The sequence below is a fragment of the Symphalangus syndactylus genome, chromosome 23, assembly GCF_028878055.3.
Source record: "Symphalangus syndactylus isolate Jambi chromosome 23, NHGRI_mSymSyn1-v2.1_pri, whole genome shotgun sequence".
Lineage (NCBI taxonomy): Eukaryota > Metazoa > Chordata > Mammalia > Primates > Hylobatidae > Symphalangus > Symphalangus syndactylus.
Genome location: NC_072445.2, coordinates 29004415 through 29025775, shown reverse-complemented (window position 1 = coordinate 29025775; position 21361 = coordinate 29004415). Strand labels below are relative to the sequence as shown.

The following is a 21361-nucleotide window of genomic DNA, read 5'->3' as shown; positions in this document are numbered from 1 at the left end:
ACAAAAATCCTCATATCCTTTAAACTATACAAACTGTGTCTTAAACCCGCTCCATTTCCCCCATAGAGAAATATTGAGCAAATGTAATATACTTGTCAACTTCTTTATTTTTTCAAGTGTTCTTTTCATTGAGTATAATTATTTTTTTCTAAATAAAATATTCCTAAAATATACCAAGATGAACACTAAATACACTAAAAAAGTGATTTTTTAAAAACAAACTTTCTTTATTATGTAAATAAAATATGCAATCTCCAACTATTGATATACTTACGGTGAGTGGCTTCACTTTGACATCATATGTAAAATGGCATGGAGATTACTTGTAAATTATAACCTAAGGAAGTGAGAATGGATTTCAAGCTAGGCTAAGAGCTGTTAAAGGGGATAATAGACTTTTGAAGTCTGTCTTTTCACAGTAGCACAATAGCTAATTCATGTGACTTCTGACCTTTTAGTGTCTTGTAACCAAGTATTGGCATTAATCTACTACTTATCTGTCACCCACCACATTTGATAGTCCCAATCTCTGTTTTCAATTATCAGTCATTAAAGAAGGCACTGAGCAGTTTCAGAAGAAAACTCACAAAACCTTTGACCTGTTTTTGTCATGTAACCACAAATATTCACTGTAGATAAACTATCAACTCACTGATTTCAAGATGTAAAGGAAAGTCTTTGTGTACATAGACTTACTGTAACCTCTATCACCTAAAGGTGGTTAAAAACTGTTTTATTTTACTGATGGAGCAGAAGAATTCACAAGATCATTTAATGAAATCTGGTGAGATAGAATGGTTGACCTCTAGCTGCCAGACAATCTGTAAAAGGAACAGATTTTTTCCACTAAAGAAAATGTAAGAGCTAAATATTGACCGAAAGATGGCTATCAGACAGTTGTGGCTTTAAGTTGTTACAGGTAAACACAAAACATTCTCAAATACTTGTACATAGTGTCATTGAAATCCATTATTTGTGTAGTAAATATACTCATTCATCATTAACCATTTTTCATTATACAGAATGAATCAGTCAAGTATCACCCTTTGTGGGTATTCTAAGCTAATTTTTGACATTTAATATTAACATTTAACCCAAAAAAGATGTATATTTGCTTCTAACATTCAATTAATAATTTTTCCTTTCTAAAATGCTCATAATAAAACCAATAGTAAAGTATGTGTATACTTTGGAATGCATTGTTATCCTCAGTGATAAAAATAACTTAATGACTTTAAGACTTAAAAAAAATTTGTAAGAACCAGTAAATTTGATTACACTGATATTTCTTGGCAATTTGTGAACCTTCAAATATGTGCTACGTGTTCCACCAATATATAAACAAGATGTCAAGTAAATAGAACTATTTTTTATCTATCCACTGTTGTAGAAACCTAGCCTGCAGTTTTTTTTAACTCCACAATAACAAACATTTTTTAAAAAAACACAATGACATCTAGCTTCTAGAAAATTTTATTAAGATACCAAATGATTAATTTACCTCTGCTTCCTAAGAGCACTCAAGCCAGAGGAAAACCCTTCCTCTTAGAACTTTCTACTATATTACTTAACCATCCTAATGCGTCCTTTCTCACAGCCTTTTACTGACATTTGCTGTGGCATCCATCCCATGATACAAGTTGAAACAAGGCAATACACTCAACTTTGTTCATCTGCAAGCGTGTTCCCAGTGTTCTATTGTCTCCACAACAGACTTAAGGTAGAGGAAAAAGGAAGAAACTAAATGGGCAGGAGGAGAGAGCACGCTAAGGATGAGCATAGGAGCTTGGCGTAAGACTAAAGCAGAAACATTGCTCTGGAATGGAATAGGAAAACTTTGCCGTGAGACAGATGTAGCAGTTATTATTAGTTGAAACTTTCATGCAAAGAGTATTAGGAGTAATAAGATCTAGATATTGCCTCTGGCTTTGTGATGACTAACTCTGTGACAGTGAGAAAGTTAATATTGTTTATCTTTACCATGAGGGAGATAATGGAAGCTCCACCTTGTTGGATCAAATTAGGGAAGAAACAAAAAATTAAAATGTATTAATTTTATTAACTCCATCATTAATTAATTTATTGTTACAATTGTTTATTTGTTATTAATTTAATTATTAAATATATAATTTTCATACCAATGCTTGATATGCACAGCTTTATCATTACAGTACTCTAAATAATCACTGAAAGCTCATTGCTAGGCTTAATTTAAAGAAAACAGGAACACCTTGAGACCAACTTCATTCTAATATTAGAGCATTCTTTATGTAAGACTTAATTCTTGCTTCTAAACTATTATATTTTTAAAGTAAACTAATATTCGACAACAATTAAATTTCTTAATTTTCAAAATTATATGCATTATATTTAAATTGATTTTGAAAATCAATTTGTTTAATTAGAGTATTACAATTATTTAACTAATAATTCTTTGAGATTTTACTTCTTTATAAAACTGTATTTATGAAGTATTTATGAGTAAGAGGATCATAACTATAGAAAATTTGAAAGTCAATTGAAATTATTCTTTGAAACAAAACATTCAGGGGGACAATTTTCTTTCATTCAGGTCACACATTACTGTGTATTAACAGGCTCTTAAGACTTCTGGAATCTGGAGTTTGCCACACTCTCTGGAATGGTTATCCATTCACGGAAAGCATGTACATATTCTTTCACTGACCAATAAATAAGTCTTTATAGAACTAGGTTTATGTGTTTTGGTGGACCAGTTAGCGAAGGATATCTTGGAAAGTGATGCATCTTGGTAGTCACATGATATCTTTGCTTTTTTTTCACTTTTACAATGCAACACAGATTAGTAATAATTCTATGAGTAATCTCTTAATGATTTTTTGCACTCAGCAGCAAACAATGATCTGTATTCTTTCAACAGCTGGCTAGGCTCCTGGGAGAATGCTATCTTTGCCTTAGAGCTACTGCTGCTATTTGTGTCTTCCAAGTTACAACTCTTGTGTGGGAGATTAAGACTGATTGCCCATGAATGCATCTCCTTAAAACTGCAGATAAATCACTACATAGATAAAACTGTAATCCTCTGTTAATTAATTCTACTCTTCAGATAACGTAGACATGAAAATATTTAGCCCAGGACAATTTCATCCAGTTTCTATTAGTGATAAAGTCATTCAGAGAGATATCTGCTTGGGAGGAAAAAAAAAAAAAAAACAAAAAAAACTTCTATCAGTCATTAACTTCTGTTAAGTTGTATCTCAACAATAAAAGTCTTCAGTGTGTGTCTTAAACAGAGTTTAACCTTTGCAGAACTTTGACAATTCAGAGCACTTAGGACATAGTTTGGTGCTTATATAAACGCAATTCTGCTTCTTTTCACTATCAGTCCATTAATCATGGGATGTGAATAATTTGATTCATATTTTACATCTTGTATGCTTTGATGTTACCACTTTTTAAACCAAAATATAATAATAAATTATTTCTCTTCTTCTAGCAGTGTAGTTGAGTTTTCTGTTTCTCTAGATAGCTCTGTAGTTTCACATAGTTTGGAGTACACACAAAATAACCTGCTCCCTAGAAGCAGAAGGAAGTGTATTCACCATCATTGTTGTGTTTGCGATTTGGGTGGTAAAATGTATAAGTTTTGCTGAAGTTTTGATGTTTTATTTTCTGTGAGTTTGGGTATGTGTGTGTGAGTATAGGAAAGCAACTTGTTTTAATTTTTTTAGAGAGCACTGTTGGCAACCATCAGCTCAAATAAATAAACAACTCTATGTTGATAGACTTATTTGAATGGAATAATTTTACGTGATAATATTTGGGATGATCTACACCTCCATCCATAAAGTGTATCATTGTAAAGTTTCCTTTTTTCATTTTTCTGCTGATATTAAATGGCTTACACCTGGAACTCTTTAAAACGTGTGTGTGTCATAAATGACAGTGAGAGAAGAGTCTGGGATTAGTGAAGTCTATGTATGGCTGTTTGGCAAAATGCACCCCCTCTTGATCTTGTTAGGTCAGCACATATAAGAATTTGGACAGACTGCTGTGGTCTCCTTTTAAATACAATTATTAGAATCAAATTGATTGACACAAGTGTTACTAAACACTCTTTCTATTCTCCCATGAGAGAAATGTCATTTTGGTCTGAGATAAGGGATGGTACTAGGAAAAAAGCATTAACCCCTGATCTCAGTATGTCTTTACTCTGTGTCCGTCTATCCCCTTTAACAAGTCTGGGTTGGCTTAAATGAACCAAATCTTCTGCCTTTTTGTTTGTCTTGTTTTATTTGTTTTTATATGGTAATTAAGAGACGCTTTTTCACCACCAAAGAGGGCATGTGTTTAGGGCTTTTATGGAGTCTTGCATATCTATATCTGATCAAACAGATTTTACTAGAAATACTGGTAAAGATTCTGGAAATTCATGATATTTGGTTGATGTAAAATGTACATTAAAGAGTGAATTAAAAGGGCCAAATACATGAATCTGAAAGCCAATAATAGTATACACTTCTCTGTTTTCTTTCTTCTCATTTACTCGTGTATCTTTTAACCTTCCCAAGTCATTTACCACTGCAGTAGGTTATAGCATACTGTAATACACAGAAAGACAGAATGCTTAGTATTTACCAAATTTGTCACAATGTGAATAAGACAAAGATCTTTCTTAAAAAGCTGACATTTAGGGAGTGTTAAATGTGTGTGTTTGTTCTTTTTCATCTACTTTGGGAGTTTTGATTTTGGTTGCAGCTCTGGTGAATAAAAGGTTGGGTATGAAGGAATTCTGCCAGTGAATCACAATTATGTCCAAATTAAAAGCTATAATTAAATTTCAACATATGGTTGTAGTAAAAGTATGATGTTACATTAACATATATAGTATATAATACTCAAATTATATAATCATTTGTTTATTCATAAAATATTCCTTAGATAAGAAATGTAATCAATATTAAATAAGTGAATAAAAACACATGTGCTAAGATAAAGATAGGAGGAGGTGTGTTCTAAAAGAATGAACGGAGTCCAGAAAGAATGGCATGTCTTTATTATAGAAGCATCATAAACGGAAGGGGAAGGGTTCTTTGGAGAGAGGATAATGAAAGCACTGAAATAAGGTCAATTTTCCCAAGAAATAATTAGATTGAAAACATAACAAAACAAAACAATATTCAGAAAAACACACTCCGGCTGTGTTAGTGAGGGCTTGGAAATTGAAATGCTGGGATGAAATCTGTTATCTTCCAATTACAAGTTTTGTGCTCTTTGACAAGTTATAAAACTGATGGACATAAGTAGGGTCATGAGGATTAAATGAAATATGTACCACGCAAATGGTACTTAAATAAGTTACCATGGCTTCAGCCAAGGGGGAATGCAGCAGGAGTTGCTGAGTGGAAAGAGATGACTAGATTTTGACCCATTCATGCAATTTTTCATTCAATTAATATTTATTAAAAGACTTCTCTGGATTATGTATTGTGATGTGTTAGATGCTACATACTTTTTGGTGATCAAATTCCTTATTCTGTTCTTCACTTTTCTGTGTACTGCTGAAAGACATTGTTAAAACTGACAATGAACTAGCCTCTAAGTGCAAAACAGTAGGATGTCATTATGTAGGTGGTATACGTATTGAACGAAGATTTATAATAAACTTTAGGAGACAGACATCTGTTACCATGTAGCTGTCATCACCCAATTTCTTATTCTCAAGTCAGGGATATTAATATTTGCCACCTCCCTAGCGTTACTGTTTGAGGTAACTGAGATTACCTTGGTGAATATTTGTGGGCATCATTAGGCTGTAAGTCTTATTCCATTACTCATTCCAATATGTCCCATGGAATTTATTGTTGCAATTATGATTCAAAGCAGTAGGATATAAGGATTTGAGTCACCAGACAAGTCTGCAATGCAACTTCATTCTGTGTGGTATATTTAATACAAAATTTTATTAAACGCTTTGGAAATGATTCCCCTTAAGGGTTTAAGTTAAATAGCACGGATTAGAAAACTGAAATTTTACAATAATGGCTGAAATTCTAGCTTTCTACTTTATTACACTAACATCTCACAGGGGATTCCAGAACAGTAGATTACTTTACATAACATGAATTCGATACTCATCTGCATTAAGCAGGTGCACACTTTAGATTGGATGCTAGCAAACTCATGTCTTAGCGTTTAATTTTAGGACTATACTTGTTGCTTTTTGGTTAAAATTTTAAATATACAATTTAATGTTAATGAAAAAATGAATAATGGTTGTTATCACTTAGAATTATGAATATTGTCCTTCAGAATGGAGAAAATATGTTTTCAAATGGCTGGTTGGTGCATATATCATGAAGTATAGTATTTGTCAAGCAGGGTCTGGGACAGTGCTACCTAGGCCAACACATGACAATTTCTGCAGCAAAGCAATAAATGTTTATAGAAACTGGGATAAAAAGAGACCTTAAATCGCTTCATGTCAGTTAACTTCTGATTCTTCTGTCAAAAGAGCTTGAAAACTCGTAGTTTTCAGAATGTTTTGGATTTTTGACCTGTAAATACAAGATTTTAGGTCTGTGTTAATAAAATAGGACAAAGCAATAGTGTGTAAGCAGACACAGCATACCCTGACATTTAACAACCATGGATTGGTGACACCAAATGCCTGGGTTCAAAGTTTTTGGTAAGGTATTTATTCCCTGTGCTTCCACGGTTGCTTCATTTCTAAAATGAGGATAATAAGAGAACCTACCTTGCAGGCTGTTATGAGGCAGAATATGTTAATATTAATAAGATGATAAAATACTGAGAATATAGTCTGGCATATAAATGCTATTTAGATATGGTCACATGATGTCATCCACTTCATTTAAATTTAGGATAAGAAAATAAGAATACAGTGAGTTAGATTTAGTTCTCTGAAAGCAAAAGTTGTGGCTAGTTTTAGCATTCTTACACGCACATCAGTTACTAGCTACTTAGGTAAGCAGGCATTTTCTTCCCCTAGACTTCCGCTCTCACACAGCGCAGTCAAATGGACAAAAGGGAGAGGAAGGAGGAGTGTGCAGTCTGCACTATCACGGCAGTCTGCACCATCACCAGAGGAGAGATTTAAATTATGGACCAAAATAACATCTTACAAATGGGTTTTTTGTCCTTATTTAGGAAAAGTTGATTAATAATCTCTCTGGAAATGGACCTCTCTTAGGACCAAGATAATGCTATTTTAAGAGAATAATTTTATGAATCATGTGAGGTGGTGTTACTGTAGTCAGACAGCCAAAGAGCATCATCCTTGCCAAGCTCCACAGGACAAAAGTGCTTCCAAATGGGTGCGGTGGGGAACACCTATAGTAGTCCCAGCTACTTGGGAGGCTGAGGCAGGAGGATGGCTTGAGTCCAGGGTTTGATTCCAGCCTGGCTAACATACAGAGACCTCATCTGTAAAATAAAATGTAAAAAAATATGCCCCCAAATGTAGCTACATTTTTCTGTATGCCTGCTTTGGAGTCTGAGACGGAGGTGAGGATCAGCTTCTTGCTCTCTCCTGAACCACCTTCTGCTCTTCTGGGGAAAATAAACCAGAGATTATTATGGAGGATGAAGGCAAAGAATTGTGTGTTCCTTTGTCAGGAGCTTCAAATGTGGCCACCCATCTAGCCTTGGAACATGATGGTCTAGCAGTCTGGGCTCTGCAGCATCATTCCTGGTGGTCATTATCATCTTCTCCCTTCCATAATCTTTAACGCTTCTAGCTTAGGATCCTAAGTTTCGTATATGTATAGCAGTGTTATAAATTTTAATTAACCTTCTAAAGATTTCCAATTTTTGAGCTGTGTGAATCATTTAATACCACTTGTACAATACACTTACACAGCCATATTATATGATAATATGTCTGATACTTACTGTCCTAAATTCTTCAGCATTTCTTAATATTCCCAAAAGGAACAGTTCTTTGACTTCATTTGTTTGGAAGTTTACTAAAGAGGGAAAATATGCTCCCCTCTGAATTCTGAATAATGACAGAGGTTTTTGAGACACTTTATACTGGAACAGGGGTAAGAATTTATAAAAATGCTTTAAAAACAAATAAACAGACAAACAAACAAACATCACGGGGCAGGGTAGCTCATGCAAGTAATCCCAGAACTTTGCGATGCCAAATTGGGAGGATTGCTTGAGCCCAGGATTTCGAGACCAGTCTAGGTAACATAGTGAGACCCTGCCTCTACAAAAAATAAAAAAAATTGGCTGGGTGTGGTGGTGCACGCCTGTAGTCCTAGCTACTCTAGAGGTTGAGGTGGGAGGATCACTTGAGCCCGGGAGGTCGAGGCATCAGTGGGCGGTGATCACACCACTGCACTCCAGCTTGGGCAACGGAATGAGACCTTTCTCAAGACAAAAAAAAAATGTTTTTAAGGAAAAGAATATTTTATTTGCTGAAAAGAGAAAAAATTTTCTGGGGAAGACGTTTTAAAAACAATCTTTCTTGTAAAAATTAGTTTGCTTTATTTGCTTGAACTTTGAAAGGCCGTAAACACAGTCCTTGTATACTTGCAACTCCTTAGTCCTCTTTCCCATTTCCCTCCCATGGCTGTGCCGTCTCTCCAGTCATTCCACCTGGAACTCTGGAGGTTACTGTAACATATTCAGAATTTCTGTATAAAATTTTCTATGGTCTGATACTTGATACATATTAGTAATCATTTTACAACCTTCACTTTTAAAAACATTTTTGGATAACCTTTCCATTTAGGATCCAGGAATTCGTATAAAACCACAGAGGTTATATTGCTTTTGAACTAAAGGCTGTTGGTTTGTGGAATTTCCTTTAACTGGAAACACGTTTCAGTTTGTGGTTTTAGTGTTTTTCCAGTTTTATACTATCCTGCTTGTTTGTTTTCTTTCAAAGCTGGAGAATTTATGATTAATTTCCATATTTTATAAAAGACTAACTTTTTTCCTCCTCAACCCCCTTTATTTTTTCAGTTGAAAGAGACAAGGATTTTTCTCACCAGCGAAGGCATTACAAAGAATTTCGATTTGATCTTACCCAAATTCCTCATGGAGAGGCAGTGACAGCAGCTGAATTCCGGATATACAAGGACCGGAGCAACAACCGATTTGAAAATGAAACAATTAAGATTAGCATATATCAAATCATCAAGGAATACACAAATAGGTATAATCTTTTTATTTAACTTATTATCCTGGCAAATATATGTAAAATTTTAGTAAAAGCTATTGATAACTCATGTGATCTATCAAACAAATTATCTTTTTTTGGGCAGTGTAGTAACATTTAGAGCCAGGTAGAGATATTGAAAGGTAACAGTAATCGATTTGAAAATTTTCTTTTTTTTTTCTTTTTAGAAGTAAATATTTTTATTTCGAACATTAGAAGTCTGTCTGAAACTTATGACCAAAAATAAAAATTTAGCAGTTAAATTTGGCCACTTACATCTACTGAACTCTTACTATATTTCACGTGCTGTTTTATTTTTATTTTTATTTTTATTTTATTATTATACTTTAGGTTTTAGGGTACATGTGCACAATGTGCAGGTTTGTTACATATGTATCCATGTGTCATGTTGGTTTGCTGCACCCATTAACTCGTGATTTAGCATTAGGTATGTCTCCTAATGCTGTCCCTCCCCCCTCCCCCGACCCCACAACAGTCCCCGGAGTATGATGTTCCCTTTCCTGTGTCCATGAGTTCTCATTGTTCAATTCCCACCTATGAGTGAGAACATGCGGTGTTTGGTTTTTCGTCCTTGCGATAGTTTACTCCTACATTCCAGAGCTGCTCCCTACTCCTGACACCAATTTGTCTGCTAAATAGTCTCATGCTTCTAAAAATGTGCTTTCTAGGTCCGTTGTCTCATGTTGTAAAGTTGTCCTTCGTCCCAGAAAACTTCCACTTTGTTCTGCCCACATGAAATGTATAATTAAGATAATGAAATTACTTGGTGTTCTGGAAGTTAGAGAAGCACTGCTTTACTTTTCACTGACATGAGTGTAAAAATTGTATGTTCGTTTTTATGTGTATTTTGATGTCCTCTGTCTATAAGTTGGTTAATTTGGAATGGTACAAAAATGGACAGATAGTTTGAAATACTAAATGCATAAAAACCTCAGTTGATAATGACTGCAAATGAACCATTGAAAATAAGTGTTAAGAAGGGACCTTTTCATTTTCTCTGACCTTTAACAAAATGCAGAAATCACTTGGATAACACATTTTTTCAGGTGATGAATCACCTTTGTCAGACAGCTCAGATCTATCTATCTATCTATCTATCATCTATCATCTATCTATCTATCATCATCATCATCTATCATGTATCTAAATCTACTTGAAATCCTATATTGAGGTGATATCTCTCTCCCAGTAGCTTTCATTCCTCACACATAGATCTTCCTTTTGATGAAATAATATATCCTTTTTTGATGAGACAAATATTTAAAGATTGCTATCCTGTCTCCTGTAAGGTACTGTTCTCTCCTTGTTGACTATTTGCAGTTCTTGATGTTTAGATTTGTCTTGGTCTTCCAGTTTGGCAGAATTTCGCAATAGTGCCTTGCAATACTCAATGAAGAAAAAATTGAAAAGCTTCGGAGGTCACATCTATTGGTAAAGCCTTCCTGTTAGACTATCCTCTCGGAGATTCACAATGCATATCAGAATATTAAAGTCTTTTTTTAAATTTTTTACTTTAAATCAATTTAATTTTGGTCTTGAATTAAATGCAATCTAATTTGGGACATTGTGATGTGCCCAAAGTTTGAGACTAATAGTTTATTTTAAAATAAGGGACGTTCTTGTTCTGATTCTTTAGAAAAACAAACAGCAACAGGAAAACAAAACAGTGATTACATTTGAGAGCCGGAAAAACTTTGTAAGGAAATAGAAACTTTTTATATGCGTCTGGTATAATAATCAGATCACTTATGTTTGTCATTTTGAGTGGCTTTGGAAATTAGGTACCAAAAGATTAAAAAAAAAATAAAGTCAGACACTAACGCTGCTCTACCTCTGGTTTAGAATCCACCCTGTAAACATGTCATCTAGAGTCATCCCATCTAGACAACCAGAACCCAAAAGGAGGTTGTGGACAATATATGAATATATGCAGGTCCTGCAGCCTAATAGCACCTCCCGATATTCCTGACACAGAAGGGCTTTATGTTATCACAGTATGGTTTACTCGGAAGTTAGTCTGGGGGGTGCCATTCATCTGAGTTGTTTGGCTTGAATACACAAAGACTTTTGTCTCTACCTTGGGTGTTTTAAATAAATTATTATTATTATCATTGCAATCACAGGAGACCACCAATATGATGGGCTCGTCAGGGTTTCCATTATGTACATTGTTTTTCTGGTTTCAAGCTATATCAGCTGCTTAACATTCAATTAGGCTACGCCTTGGCCTCTGGATTGTAGGAGTGTTTGTCATTGTGGACAGTTCTGAGGCAGATTTCTTTTTTATTTTATTTTGTTTTATATTTATTATTATTATTATACTTTAAGTTTTAGGGTACATGTGCACAACGTGCAGGTTTGTTACATATGTGTCCATGTGCCATGTTGGTGTGCTGCACCCATTAACTCATCATTTACATTAGGTATATCTCCTAATGCTATCCCTCCCCCCTCCCCCGACCCCACAACAGTCCCCGGTGTGTGATGTTCCCCTTCCTGTGTCCATGTGTTCTCATTGTTCAATTCCCACCTATGAGTGAGAACATGTGGTGTTTGGTTTTTTGTCCTTGCGATAGTTTGCTGAGAATGATGGTTTCCAGCTTCATCCATGTCCCTACAAAGGACATAAACTCATCATTTTTTATGGCTGCATAGTATTCCATGGTGTATATGTGCCACATTTTCTTAATCCAGTCTATCATTGTTGGACATTTGGGTTGGTTCCAACTCTTTGCTATTGTGAATAGTGCCACAATAAACATACGTGTGCATGTGTCTTTATAGCAGCATGATTTATAATCCTTTGGGTATATACCCAGTAATGGGATGGCTGGGTCAAATGGTATTTCTAGTTAAATATCCTTGAGGAATCACCACACTGTCTTCCACAATGGTTGAACTAGTTTACAGTCCCATCAACAGTGTAAAAGTGTTCCTATTTCTCCACATCCTCTCCAGCATTTGTTGTTTCCTGACTTTTTAATGATCGCCATTCTAACTGGTATGAGATGGTATCTCATTGTGGTTTTGATTTGCATTTCTCTCATGGCCAGTGGTGATGAGCCTTTTTCATGTGTTTTTTGGCTGCATAAATGTCTTCTTTTGAGAAGTGTCTGTTCATATCCTTCGCTCACTTGTTGATGGAGTTGTTTTTTTCTTGTAAATTTGTTTACATTCTTTGTAGATTCTAGATATTAAAGTCTTAAAAAGGCTTTACAGTGACAACACACACACACACACGCACGTGCACATGCCCTATCAATTCTATTTTAGCTAGTCTTCCTCAAAATTATCTGGCTATGGATTCATTGGGTGTGTAGTACTTATTAATATCCTGTGGAACGCTAGTTCAGCAGAACTCACTTTAATGCGTACTGACTGATATGCATTGTTATTTTTAACAGCAGTAATTTCAAGGCAGAAAGACCTACATTTGTTTCTCAACTTTAGCACTGACTAGCTATTTGTCTGCAGATAAGTTATATTTTTAAAAAATCTCAATCTAATGGTTCCATTTATAAAATTAAGACACTAATATTATTTTCTCATAGGGCCAGGCATATATAGTGAATACTATAATGTTATTTTTATGTTAAATAATAATGATATCTTTCAAAATTAGTGAGAAGAATTGAAAATAATAATATTCTGAATGTTAGTTAATAATATTGCCAAAACTAACAAATTATTTTATTCATAGTTATCTTTTTCTATGTCTGTTTTCACACTTGGATTATGAGTTTTTTAAAGAAGAGATAAGGATAAGTTTTTTATTTTTATCCTCAGCACTACCATTTTCCTCAGTATGATTCAATGCTTTGACATCATTATTACTCAAATTGGAATACTACTTCCATATACATATCCTAAAATGTTTGAATTATGTTTATTTTTGGTCAGTTATATATATTTTTATGTATGTTGAGTTTATACTTGGTTATTTATATCCTAAGCATTTTTTTCAGGAATGATTGGCATACCAGTTTTCTATCCTCTAGAATATATTTATTAATTGTATCTAATTGCAGAATTTTACATTGATCAAAATTAAAATTCCTATCTTTTCTGTATGCCCACCATTCTGTCTGCTCAGTATGTTTCTGAATGTCATCTAATGAAGCTCCCTTTGAGCTTACTTTCACCTTTCTATTTTCTAAGGATGTGAATGGTATAATTTAACACATGACAAAAATGATAAAAATAAAGAACTAAGAGTCTATTAATACTTTATAGTCTATTTCTAAATAAACTGATGCTTATTTTTATTAACAGTCCATTTTGGAATATTTATGGATATTGATGCTTAGTTCACGTGACTTTATAGTTTTGGGAAATTTTAATTCTCTTTACAAAAATGAGATGTTTGTTTATCTTGCACCTCTGACATTTTTCTAATTATGCCTGATTTAAAAAATATTACTCTTAATGTTTCTGCTACTATAGCTACATATTCTTTCAGTATTCTTTGGTATAATTTGGCTAAGACTTTATTTTAACATGTGTTTAAATCTACTCTCAGATTTAGGATTTCACTGATATTTTTCCTAATTCCTTTGACTTAATTTGTAAAATCTAAAGTGCATGTATATCTTTGCCTGGCATTCTCTTCCACTGCCATTTTAAACTCTGGGATGATATAGATTTGATAGGTTTCTATTTAATTTGCCAAATAGTATTTTTAAAAATTCAATTCAATCTTAATTCAGTTCTACCAAGTTCACATTTTTGAACATCTGCTATTGAGTAGTGTTACTGAATTATGATTGTTACTTTATCTTCTAGGGTTATAGTATATTTATTGTCCTCTGTGATATTTGTTTTTGCTAATGTATTTGGAATTTTTTACTAATTATTTTTTCAATCCTGTAATATTCACAGAGACTCATACTTCGTATTTCAATTCTTTTTTTTTTTTTTTTTTTTTTTTTTTGAGATGGAGTTTCACTCTTGTTGCCCAAGCTGGAGTGCAATGGCACTATCTCAGCCCACTGCAACCTCTGCCTCCCGGTTTCAAGCAAAACTCCTGCCTCAAACTCCTGAGTAGCTGGGACTACAGGCACCCACCGCCACACCCGGCTGATTTTTGTATTTTTAGTAGAGAGGGGGTTTCACCATGTTGATCAGGCTGGTGGTCTTGAACTGCTGACCCCAGGTGATCCACCCGCCTCAGCCTCCCAAAGTGCTGGGATTACAGGCATGAGCCACCACGCCTGGCCATATTTCAATTTTATATACTGTTGATCAGGTATGACAATCTGTAGCAAAACACTTTTTTTATTTTAAAATAAGCATTTGTTCATTGCCAGGAGTTCATTATTCTGCATTGCAAGAAAATGCAATTCTGTGCCCTGTTATTACCTATAGATGTAGGATTCACTTTCTGTACTCCCCCTTTTCTTCCAAAGAGAGATGTTTAAGGGAAAGAACATATAGAAACAGCGATATATCTTATAGAATATTTCAGGTTTCTATGAAGGACTTCAAAGTCACCATAGAAAATAATAATATAGTGCCATAGAGCATAGACTTGAAATTTCCAAATAGGGAAATTTCTATATTTCTTGGAGTCTCAGTTTACAAATCTGAAAAAATAAAACACTAATGAAAAAGTATTTCAGATCAAGAAAAATAATTTCAGATGATGTGGGAAGGGCTAATGCATATCCCAATGCAAAGACCATAGTTGATAATAAATACATTCATCAATATATTTTCATATAACTTCATATGAGCATCTATTTTAGTTTACAGAACTATGTACATAATGGCAAAAAATTGGTTTTTATTATAATAACAGTAGGTACTGTTTTCTGACACCTACCTTTATGTAAAGATAAAGTAAGTAAAATGTTCTAGTTGTCTTTATTTAATAAATAATTAGTTTTATTACACAATTTAATATATGCAAAATAAATCGGTAGGTTTTGAAGTGTAATAATAAAATAAATGCCACCCAATTGAATAGCAATATCATTGAATCTTTCTGTGAAGTTAATAGCTGAAAACACAAGTTTTAGATAAATAGTCAAACTCTTTAAAATACATTTGAAGAAGTATGGGGATAGGGTAGTGTGGGATGAGAGAGCTCTTATTCATGAATTTATCTTACAGAAACATTGCAGATATAGATAGATGTAGACAGATTCATGTAAAAGTGTTTATAGCTGTATTATTGTTCACAATTCACAAATTGAACATAATTAAACAAGAAAAAAGTTGAGGTATAATTTTTGGAAAAATAGCACAGAGAATATACAAATTACTTTTTTTTTTTTTTTATTTTGAGACAGTGTCTTGCTCTGTCATCCAGGCTGGAGTACAGTGGCTCAATCTCCGCTCACTGCAAGCTCCGCCTCCCTGGTTCACGCCATTCTCCTGCCTTAGACCCCCTAGTAGCTGGGATTACAGGAGCCCACCACCACGCCTGGCTAATTTTTTGTATTTTTAGTAGAGACGGGGTTTCTCCGTTAGCCAGGATGGTCTCAATCTCCTGACCTCATGATCCGCCTGCCTCGGCCTCCCAAAGTGCTGGGATTACAGGTGTGAGCCACCACGCCCGGCCAAATTACATTTTTGAAAATGATTTACTAACACTGAAAAATGCTCAAATAATAATGTTAATTGACCAAAACCAAGAAACATTATTATATACATTATTATACTATTTTAAATAAATTTGTATACAAAACAGATTGAAGGAACCCATCAAATATTCATTGCAGTCTATGGGTAATTTACATTTTAATTCTTCATCACTTTCTGTGTTTTTAAAATTTTTATGATGAACATTATTTGTATAAACAGAAATATGAATAATTATAGTTGAGAAAAAAAAGGTAATGAAACGATTGTATGCTACACACATCTTTACAAAATAGCATTCCCAACTTCTGCCAGGTACAGAGAGTAAAAAATCAAAACAAAACAAAACAAAAAACACTAGGATTTAAAAATCAGTTGCTGTCATTTTTTCTTAAGCTAGGAAGGTATTTTTTTCTCATAGGAAATGAAGATAAATAGTATCTTTTTTATTTTTTGAAAAAATTTACCACCACTGCTTTGGAACTTTGAATTTAATTCTCTGAGAATTCTCTGAGAAGAGGAAAAATTTTTTGGAAAATAATTACCACTACTTTGGAGCTTTGACTTTAATTCTCTGAGATGAGTATTGTATTAAAAATACTTTATTTACATATTACATGATCACAGTTAAAATGGAATTTCAATTTGAAGAGTAATTTTAAAATCCTATTAATTTTTTTAAGTATTGATTATTTGTGGCTTCATATACTTCTTAAAGAACTAAAATGGAGGTAGAAAAAGGAACTAGTACCTCTGGCTATTTTTAAAGCAGAGTCACCTCTCAAAATGTCTATGTCAAAGTTGTGGATTTTATCTACTTCGTATTTTCAATTAAACAGAAACAATTGAAAAGTCAGGGCAGACTGTACTCTTTAATGTAATTTATTTGACAATGCATATATGTTTTCACATATGTAAAGTTTCCTTTCCCTAAGGTACTGCCTAGGAGTGGCTGGGTGAGGGAGATCTGTACAGTAATTTAGACTGATGTTTTATGGATATGTTTTATATTCAAGACACAGTCTGACCTATTAACCATCTAGTCTATGAATTATTTGATAGTGTTATGCAATCAAATTTAAAATATGGTAGATCCATTATGTCACCTCTTTTCTTATTTATTTATCTTAGGGAGACTTATAGCTCTCAAAATTATATATTTTATTCCTACCATTTCTCCCACCTTCCCAATTTATCCCTACTCATATTTAAATGTGTGTAATTTAAAGGAGTGTTCTGATATTTATCCAAATCTGTATTTTACTTGGTAAAAAGTTAACACACTTTGCATCATTTCACTTATTTAATCTTTTCATATAAGGCTGACAGCCCCAAATTCTATATAGAAGGCATTGCTCTTTAGTCACACCTCATATATCTGGCATTATTGGGAAAGGAGGTTTCCACGTGATTGAATTTTCCAGATAATTCAGCTGAGCTTGGAGTGCTTTTGTTGAGCGCCTACCATGTGGCAAGCACAGAGGATGTAAGGCCGAGTAAATAGGGCCTCAAAAGCTCACAGCCTGGAGGCCAGGGACTGTGGTGGGGCTGCCACACACAGACTTTAATAACTATAATACAATGTGCTAAGAACGATGATGTAAATATGCACTAAGTGTTGTGGAAATAGAAATGAAGAGAAAGTTAATTTTTTACTTGGAAGGGTAAGGGACCTTAGGGAAAGCCTCTGAGAGGAGTTCACTTTTGAGTTGAACTTTCTGCAGGCAAAACGACAAATGGGGAAAGAATAGGGGGAGAGAGAGAGAAAGAGAGAGAGAGAGAAAGAGGGAGGGAGGGAGGGAGAGAGACAGAGAGACAGAGAGAGAGAGGACAGAGGTGTATCCCAGAAGAAATGTTCCTAAGGACTAAAATGTTGAAGCGTATAAAAATGTTGAAGCGTATAATGAATTAAATTAATACAATAAAATGATCAGTGCTAGTGTTACTACTATTAAGAATAGCAGCCAGTACTTACACATTTAATGGACACTCACCATGTGTCTGGCGCTGTGCTAAGTGCTTTACTTGAATTATTTTTTTCACAAATATATATATTTATGTATTCCCTAAAGAAAATGTGCTATGTAGAATCAACCTTTTCCTAATGCTTGCTACGAATATAAATTTCTGTACTCCATTGTGAAAACATTTTAAGCTAGCCTGCTCGATGTCATTAGCCACCTTCAGTACTTGGATATATTTAGTTAAGCTGTCATCATTTCCAGTTCACAGTCAGCTTCATATTTACATCATCTCCCCCTGCCTCCTTCTTCTCTGAGATTTGTGATTCTTCTGTGGACATACATCAGAAGGTACTCTGACATTTTCCACTCAGGAAGATTTCCTGGGCTCTTGAGAGCAGGGTGCCAGCGCAGGACACTCAGATGGGAGATTGTGTTCTTTCTAAAGTGTCTAGAACGGGACACAAGCATAGCTTACATATCGTCGGTGTGTGGGGATCATGCTCTATTTTAGAGGTTCTTGCCTGGGGTGAGTTTGGTCCCTAGGAGACATTTAGCAATGTATGGAAACACTTTATTTTGTCATCCACAATTGATAGGGGGCAGGTATGTGTGTGTATTGTTACTAGCATTTAGTGAGTAGATATGCTGGGGTAGTAATGTGGGTAGGAATGCTGCTAAACCTTCTAAAATGGACAGGACAGCTCCTCTGCCTCACAAAGAGTGGTTTGATCCAAAATGTCCTTGGTACCAAGGTTGAGAAATCTTGCTCGATTTGAAGATTTAAGATATAAACCTAAAGTGGAAATAGCTTGTGCCATAAACTAATATATCAGTGAATTTTGCTTTGAGCATTTGATATTTTGGATCATAAGATTCATAATATGAAAGAGTTCTTAGGAGTTTGTACTGGGTACATTGCTCATTCACTGCATGAAAAATGGTTGAACTGTCTGTGTAATAGCCTCATGGCCTTTTTGCTTGTTGAATGAGGGGACCTCTTGGGTGTATACCTGGTAGCACATGTTTAAATTTCTCTGCAGGGGAAAAATATGAGATGATGTAATGCCAGGAAACCTACTAAATATTAAAAATGTCTTGGCAATTAAATTCTGCTCAGTGAAAAGTGATTAAATTTTCTTAGTGAGAATCCAATTTGTTTTTTTTCATTTCTGCCATGCTTTTCATTCAATTGCATCTAATATTACTATTTTACCAGTTTTCATCTGTACCTTTTAAATGCAGCATGGAATCAGATATTCTGAAAATTAATGATTAGTAAGATTTATAGAATTGTATAATTCCACATTTATTTTGGGGAAAAAAAGAGATTTACCATTTGAAAACATCAATCAGACACCAGTTCAAATTCTAGCCCATATAAGCTAAAAGCTGCTCATGAGAGAAACTTTGAACCTTATACACTCTAGAATTTGCCATTATTAATTTGTAATCTCTTGAATAATATGATGGTATTTTTGACAAATACCCAGAGAGAGATGTATGCTTTCTCCTTGGGTGGCCATCATTATATTTTTACTGGACTTGATAAGCTATTCAAGGAAAAAAGGAGATGGAAGGAAGTGAAATAGTTATAATAATAGAAGCTTTGGGAAAAGTGATGTCGTTGTGGACTACCAGGTTCATACTTTACGAAAATAAAGTAGTGTGGCAACCTTTCCTCTAAAATTTGTATGTGTGGCCTCTAGATAATTTCTTAAAGCTTTTCTGGACCAGGTTTAAGTGCTTCATGATTAGATAGTAGAGTGGCTATCCTATTGGTTTCTCCTTTTTGTTTCTCTTTGTATATAAAAAAATATGTGGCTATCCTCTTGGTTAAGTATCCTTTTTCTCTCTCTTTCTCTCTCCATATATATATATATATATATGTATATAATATATGCATGCATACACACATATACATATATTCATGTAATTGAAACCACATCACAACCAGGGTTAATATTTCTTCTCTTATCTCTTCTTCTTGATTATATAAATGATTTTACTTATTTTTCATAAGTTTTCAACCCATTTTTTTCTCCAGTAGAACTGAGAGGTGGTTTTATTATGGATTATGTATCAAAAATATTCCTAAAGTTAAAGAAAATGAAAAAAATTTATTTCCAAAGTTTCTAAGTACAGGTTGTTAAAGAACTTTGACATTAGTAATTGCATAAATCACTTCTGACTATAATGAGTCAGAATGGATGCAAGAATAATACATACAACTCATATACACTTACACACAATACATGCATTTTGTTAAGAAAGTAGCAATTATAGTAATTTCTATATCATTTTTATTTGTGTATTCTTTTATCCTTGCAATAGATTTTTGAGGTAGAAATTACTTTAATTTTCATTTAGAGAATATTCACTTAATCTTCTTTTAATCTTCATTTAAAGAAGAAAGATAACTTTAGAAAGGTGACTTTAAAGAACATAATGATTTTTTTCTAATGTTAAGCAAAGCCTGAGTATAGCCAGTCAGTGTTGAAATTAAGCAGGCACCAACTCCATCTATGATTGTGGTTCCCAGATTCATGAAGGTACATGGATAGTGTGGCTCTTTAAAGTATCTGTGGGGCGGGTCAAAATGGTTGACTAGAAGCAGTAGCAATAGGAGGCTCCCATTGAGAAGAACCACAACAGCATGCAAATCCTACACCAGCAACCGAGGTATCCAGGTTCTGTCATCAGAACTGACTGGGCAGCTGGCATCACCCATGGAGAGGAAGGAAGAGCAGTGGGGTGCGGTGGCCCACCTGAGGGCCTCATAGGGCAGAGGGGCCGCCACTCCCCAGCCAAGGGAGGTGGTGAGTGAGCATGCTATCCAACCTGGGAAAACATGCTTTTTCCACAGAACTGTGCAGCCCATAGATTGGAAGATCCCACGTGTGAGCCCACACCACCAGTGCCTAGGATCCCAACCATGGAACTGTGCAGGTTCTCAACAGCCACTAAGTTAGAATCTACTTAAGCCTGCTGAGCTCACAGAGGGAGGAGTGACCAGAACCACAGCTGTGGCTGACTGCTGTCTAAGCCATTTGAGGTCCTTGGGGAGGGTGAGAGCCAACACTGGGACAGATAACTGCCTAACACATTAACCTCCTAAGGCGGGAGAAGGGCAGCAGCCATCTCTATAGCTCCAGGCTGCGCTTTTCCTTGGCTGGACCCAGGGAGGCTGGTTGGCTTGGTCCCAAGAAGTATCCCTCACAGCCCAACACATCAGCTGTGGCATACCGTGGACAGAGTGCCTCTTCAGGCCTGACCTTGACCCATCCCTCCTCACTGGGCAGGGCCTTCCTGCAGGAGCTTCTAAAACTCCAACCAGGTGCTCAGGGACAGAACTCTGATCTCCCTGGACCTGATCCCCTAGTGGGAGGGGTGGTCACAGTCTCCGAAGACCAGCAGACTTAGTCTTTCCTCCGGCTAGTTCTGAGGAAGTCAGGCAGCCCAGAAGAGTGGGTTTCTCCCCCCACTGAAGTACACCTCCTCCATCAAGGAACAGTCAAAGTGCTTTGTTAAACTGGTCCTGCTCTCCATGCCATCCAACTGGGTAAGATCCTCCAACAGGGATCGTCAGACACCCTATACAGGAGTGTTCCTACTGGCATCATGT

The 21361-nt window shown here is 35.0% G+C and overlaps 1 protein-coding gene across 4 annotated transcripts in view; it reads left to right on the top strand.

Annotated features, from left to right (window-relative positions):
- The window catches only part of BMP5 (bone morphogenetic protein 5), a 129147-nt gene that overhangs the window by 46998 nt on the left and 60788 nt on the right, over positions 1–21361 (top strand). For 3 of the 4 annotated variants that reach the window (XM_055263255.2, XM_055263254.2, XM_055263253.2), the window contains exon 2: positions 8977–9169. In XM_055263255.2, coding sequence (XP_055119230.1) covers positions 8977–9169 — 193 coding nt within the window. Of the gene's footprint in view, positions 1–1746; positions 1792–8976; positions 9170–21361 lie in introns of those variants that run through there. The other variant, XM_063632829.1, reaches the window with a different exon arrangement.